This window comes from Serinus canaria, unplaced genomic scaffold (genome assembly GCF_022539315.1).
Source record: "Serinus canaria isolate serCan28SL12 unplaced genomic scaffold, serCan2020 HiC_scaffold_279, whole genome shotgun sequence".
Classification (NCBI taxonomy): domain Eukaryota; kingdom Metazoa; phylum Chordata; class Aves; order Passeriformes; family Fringillidae; genus Serinus; species Serinus canaria.
The window spans coordinates 1-5,875 of record NW_026108393.1 but is presented as its reverse complement, the minus strand read 5'-3'; the positions used below and the strand labels follow the sequence as shown (position 1 = coordinate 5,875).

At 46.7% G+C, this 5,875-nt stretch overlaps 1 protein-coding gene across 1 annotated transcript; it reads right to left on the bottom strand.

The window, feature by feature from the left end:
• Positions 1-529: 529 nt before the first annotated feature.
• Positions 530-2,593, bottom strand: LOC127061225 (uncharacterized). The gene is made up of 2 exons (XM_050987830.1): positions 2,141-2,593; positions 530-1,169 (listed from the first exon to the last, which is right to left on the bottom strand). The coding sequence occupies exons 1-2, from the start codon at positions 2,308-2,310 to the stop codon at positions 530-532; spliced, it is 810 nt and encodes a 269-aa protein (XP_050843787.1). The 5' UTR covers positions 2,311-2,593.
• Between the last annotated feature and the right edge of the window lie 3,282 nt (positions 2,594-5,875).

The window sequence follows — 5,875 nt, the reverse complement described above, 5'->3', positions numbered from 1 at the left end:
TGCTTCCTAACTATGGGGTTATTTTTCAGACACACGGACACATTGCATCACCTGCTTTACCATTGTTAACATCTGGTTAGAAACCATCTCCTTGTTTAAAAATTTTACCAATACTCTGCTCCCCAATGACATTATTGTGCTCTGTAACAAGGATTGCATTCATTATTTGGTTTTGGGACCACCACTTGTCCCGGTAGCTGTGACTACCATCCGTTGTGTTTTTTTTTGTTGTTTTTTTTTTTTTTGTTTTTCTGGTTTTGTGGGGGGTGGTGGGGTAGGTGGGCGGTGAGGTTGATCGGTAGGGGTGTTATGGGAGTTGTGTGTTTTGGTGTTGTAGCTGAGTTGGGTGGTTTTCGGTGGCGTTTTGTGTGTGTTTGGTAGGTGTGTGTGTGGTATGTTGTCTCAAGAAGGGGAGGGGTAGGGGGGGCTTGGACGGTTTTTGCGGGGTTCTTAGAGGTACCGTGTTTTAGGTTCGGGTTGTCAAGGGGGGGAGTTGGTAGGGGTGTGGGGAGACGAGTAGGGTGGCCCCTCAACAATTTGGCCACTTCTTCCTCTGATGAGTAGTGTGGTGGTTGTTTAAGTAAGGAGAAATAGGGGTTACCTTTGTAGGGATCAAAGCCATCTGGGTCCATACCAGCCGTGCAGCCTCCTTGGCAGCCGAATCTGCCAGGCGATTTCCTTGGAAAATTTTTCCTTCTTCTTTCTGATGCCCACGTACATGCATGACGGCCACCTTTTCTGGCTTGTGGACTGCTTCTAGTAAGGCTAAAACTTCTGTGTGATGTTTGATCATAGTTCCTTGTGCACTAAGTAATCCCCTCTCTTTCCATAAAGCTCCATGTATGTGTACTACCCCGAAAGCATATTTAGAATCAGTCCAAATGTTTACCTTCTTTCCAGCGCTGAGTACCAGTGCCCTTGTAAGGCCTATGACCTCCGCTTTCTGGGCCGAGGTTCCTGGAGGTAATGCTTTGGCTTCTATAACTTGGGTTGTGGAGACAACAGAGTACCCGGCATACCTGGTCCCATTTTCCACGAAGCTTGATCCATCTGTGAACAACTCCCAGTCGGGATCTTCCATTGGTGTGTCCTTCAGATCCATCCGGCTGGAGTACACCTGCTCAATTATTTCCATGCAGTCATGAGCTAATTCCCCTTCTGCTGTTTCACTGCGGAGAAACTCAGCTGGGTTGATATGGTTAGTTGTTTTCAGTTCCACATCATCTTGTTCCCTCAAAATGGCCTGGTATTGTAGCATTCTGCTAGATGATAACCAAGTGTCCCCCTTTCTGTTCCAACCACTGTCAATACTATGTGGGAACGACACTTCTATTTTCCTCCCAATGTTATTTTCGAGCCTTCTGTATCAGTATGACAGTGGCTGCTACGGCCCGCAGCATGACGGCCACCCCCATACTGGCAGTGTCCATTGTTTGGAGAAATAACCCACTGGCCTTTCCAGGACCCCAATCGTTGGGTTAAGTCACCCCCCAATGCCAACTGCTGTCTCTCATTCACATAAAGTTGAAATCTTATTCAGGTCCGGCAGGCCAAAGCAGGGGCTTCTTTTAGAGCTTGCTTTAACTCCTGGAATGCCTTTTTTCCTAGCAGTATTCTATTCTAGCTTGGGCTCTTTCAGAGCTTCATACATAGTTTTGGCAAGCAGTCCAAAATTTAAGATCCATAATCTACCCATCCCCACCATGCCCAAAAGACCTTAATTCCTGATGATTTCTAGGGAGGGGTATAGAACAGATCGCCTCCACACGATTTGTCCCCAGTTTACGCTGTCCTTGGCTCAGCTCACAACCCAAATACAGCACCTTTTCCTGAATGAGTTGTGACATTTCTTTCGATACTCGGTAACCAGACTGTCCTAACATGTTTAACAGTGCAATTGTTAGCGTCAAGGGGTATAGAACAGATTGCCTCCACACGATTTGTCCCCAGTTTACGCTGTCCTTGGCTCAGCTCACAACCCAAATACAGCACCTTTTCCTGAATGAGTTGTGACATTTCTTTCGATACTCGGTAACCAGACTGTCCCAACATGTTTAACAGTGCAATTGTTAGCGTCAGGCATACCCCTCTTTCTTCAGTAGCTAGCAGGATATCATCCACATATTGCAAGAGTACATACCTAGACGGTGGTTCTTTCACCTGGGTGGTCCTCCATTCCTCCAGTTCCTTGGCCAACTGATTGCCAAAGATTGTGGGGCTGTTGCTGAACCCCTGGGGTAAACGTGTCCATGTCAGCTGCTTCCTAAGTCCTGTGTTAGGGTCTTCCCATTCAAAGGCAAAGTACTTCATGCTTTCCGCGGCCAGTGGGATACAGAAGAAGGCATCTTTCAAATCAATCACAGTAAACTATTTAAAGCGTTCTGACACAGATGGTAACAAAGTGTAAGGATTAGCAACCACTGGGTGGATGTCCTTAACTATTTTGTTAATTGCCCTTAAATCCTGTACTAGCCTGTACTTACCATTTGGCTTACGCACCGGGAATATAGGGGTATTGTATTCCGATTCACATTCTTGTAATAACCCTAAAGTAATAAATTGAGCTATTGTGGGAGCCACCCCCTGCTTTGCCTCTGTCCTAATGGGATATTGCTTAATTCTAACTGGTTGTGCCCCTTCTTTTAATTCCACCACTACAGGTTTGGCTGCTTTGGACTTCCCTGGTACTCCTGTTTCCCAAACCCAAGGGACTACTGCTTGTTCTACTTCGGGTGGGATTGGCACTGGATCAGCTTCTTTTAATATGAAAATTTTTCCAATTTCTTCATGTGGAATTTCCAATTTAGCTCTCCCATCTTCGAAAATAATTTTTGCATTGAGTAGGGATAATAAGTCCCGACCAAATAACGGTTTTGGACAATTTGGCATATATAAAAATTGATGATCCAGTTCCTTCCCACCAAACCTCAACTGAGGGGCTTCAGAAAGGGTCCTCTCCTCAAGTTGTCCCATAGCTCTGACCACCTGTATGGTAGTGTCACTAATTGGTTCTAGACGTTTATTTAATACTGAATAAGTAGCCCCTGTATCTACCATAAATTCCTGTTTCTCTGCCTTCCACCTCTATTCTTACCTTGAGGTCCTGGTCTAGTCAGCTCTGGTTCTGATATTTCCCAGTATCATAGCCTGAGCTTGGGCGACATCTGCTGGCGCCATTGGGTAAGTTATCATAGGGCTCCGGTCTCGCTCCCATTTCCGCCGCTCCCGTCTTCTGCCCCTTGTCCCTCCCAGCCTGCTGCTGCATTACTGCCAAACTTTGGCTTGTTGTCGCTTTGCTGTCTCTTTCCCTATTATTATACACGTTCCTAGGCAGTCTCTAAAGATTTATCTAACCCCGGGTGTCCTCACCTCCAGCTTCTGCAATTTCCTCCGAATATCATCCTGTGACTGACCCATAAACAGCGAGGCTATCTGTAACTGCCCTTCTTCCTTTTCAACATCCAGACTAGTATCTTTCCTTGCCCGCTTCCTTCAGCCTTTCCAAAATGCGACGGGGATTCATTCTTTTCTTGTTTTACCGCATACAGCTTAGACCAATTTAATGTTTTAGGCATCCTGTCTTACTCCCTCTAACAACAGTTCCTGGAACTTTTTCAATCTCCGATGCCCCTCAATGCTATTCGGATCCCACCCCGGGTCATCGGTAGGCACGATTTCTCCCACAGTAACTCCTGTCAGCCTCTGTGCCGTATATCCTCCCTAGCCCTTTCCTTAGCAGCGCGCATTACCATATCCTTTTCAGTTGAATCCATCAGAGTATCTAACAACACCTGCAAATCATTCCAATCTGGATCTTGTGTTTTAATAACCATTTTAACCACCCGCGCAGTTCTCTCTGGATCCTCCCGGTAGCTTCCCGCTGACTGTTTCCAAATCACTAAATCACTCGGGGAGAAAGGTACCTTTATTACCACCCGCTCCCCTTGGGGTCCTACTGCCTCCCTCAGCGGAGCAATCGTGTGTGGTTCCCTCTGATTTCGTCTCCCCTGTCGTGTACGAGCCGCAAGTGGAGTTCTTTGAACACTACGGGAACTGCCGGGGGAAGGGGTTTGGGGATGAAGGGTAACCTTTGCCCGTGAGACTCCTGGGTCTCCAAAGATTCAGTATCATCATCCCCCTCACCCTCATCATCTGCTTCCAAATCCTCATATTCTTTCTTACTTATCTCTATCCCTTCCTTTTTCTCTGATTCTAAAGGTGGAGCGGAAGCAGCAATACACAGTGACAAATCCTCCTCCTCTCAGTTAGCTTTAACTGCACAGCTCACACACAAATTCCTTTTCTTACATTCCAGACATCCTCATCATTTTGGACTTCTAACATCATAATACCACATTCCTTCTGCCACTCTGTCTTTTGTCCCAAATAGTAAAACAGATCCAGATATGGTATTTCCTCCCACTTCTTATTCTTCCTTAAATACTGAATTAGGGGAGTTATCACAGCGTGATCTATTGTGCCATTTAAGGGCCATTCTGGCCCTCCCTCAGAGGCATACAAGGGCCACAAGTGATTACAAAAATCAATCATTTTTCCTTTTCGTAATTTGTCTTGATCAAAGCCCTCTGATTTCCATCTCCCTACCAAACAACCCAGCGGGGTATTCCCCGGCACTATCTCATTGGATTGGACAAGTGCTTTAAATGTTTTAAAAGGCATCATATCACAATACAATTTTACCACAGCAAAATAAAACAGAGGATACAAAAGAGATTTCCAGAGAGAGAAATAGAACAGACCAACCAAATACAATTTTACCACTGCAAATGAAACAGAAATACAAAAAGAAATTTACAAAGAGAGAGAAACGAACAGACCACCCAACCAATCTTGCCACTACTCGTCGCCGCGAGGGCAAGTGCCGGACAAGCGAATCTTTCGCCGCGTCTTACAGCCGGCGCCTAGGCTTTTCCACCAAGACGTCTTTAGCCCAATCCTGCAGGATTGCCACCTCGTCTTACGGACAGGCACCCAATACCAATACCAGAAATAAAGCACCTTCGGGCTTACCTCCTCACAGTCGTCCGACAGGCGCGGGGTCGGCACAACCAATGACTCCCCGAGAATCACTCGGTGCCGGCGTGGAGTAGATCAGGACGTTGAACCGCCCCAGCCACCTTCGGAGTCCTGCCGCGGTCGCCAGAAAACTGCTGCCCGTATCCAAAGAGTAAAACACAAAACAACAAAGTTGTTTTATGCGGTGCTTTATTAAGGGCCCTGGGGTCTCTGCAGACTAATGTCCCAAAATCAGAGTCCCAGCTTCCCAACAAACTTACAAGATTTTTATACTTCTCTAAGCTTTCCTTGACTAACGGTTACATTGTATCTCTAACAGAACATTCCTTAGGGACATACATCATGTAGATGACAATTTCTTCCTCTACTGCACATTCTTTAGATAATCATGCTCTACTGATTTCTTGCAACACTGGTTTTTAGTTCACATATATTGTGCCAAGGGCCTACTTGGGTTACAATCCTTAGCATACCTACGTCTAATACATAATTTTGCTATTCTTATTTGAATATTAGAATAACTCACTGCAACATGGGGACCCCCCTGGATGTGACTCCATTCCTCAGCTGCTCTGAGTGCCAGGGGTTTGATGAGGGAAATGGTGGGTATGTGTTTCAGGAATGCAAAGGGCCAAGGCCTGAGCCCCAGCCCCTGGCAAGGCAGATCCTGTCCCTCCCTCCTTGCTCAGGGCTCTTCCCGGGATGGGCACTGGCATGTGGGGATGGGCAATGCCAAGGGCAGGACCATGGGGCGGCCCCTGCCAGGCTGCTGAGCAGGGACAGGGAGGCAATGAGGGCCCAGGGCTGCAAGTGTCACTTGTCCCCCTGTGGCCTCAGG

Bases quoted from the DNA above. Each gene is read 5' to 3' on its own strand.
- LOC127061225 (XM_050987830.1), bottom strand. From the start codon at position 2,310: ATGAAGTACTTTGCCTTTGAATGGGAAGACCCTAACACAGGACTTAGG. The intron at 1,170-2,140 runs GTATGTACTCTT...GTTTCTCCGCAG, and splicing joins GTGAAAGAACCACCGTCTAG to TGAAACAGCAGAAGGGGAAT.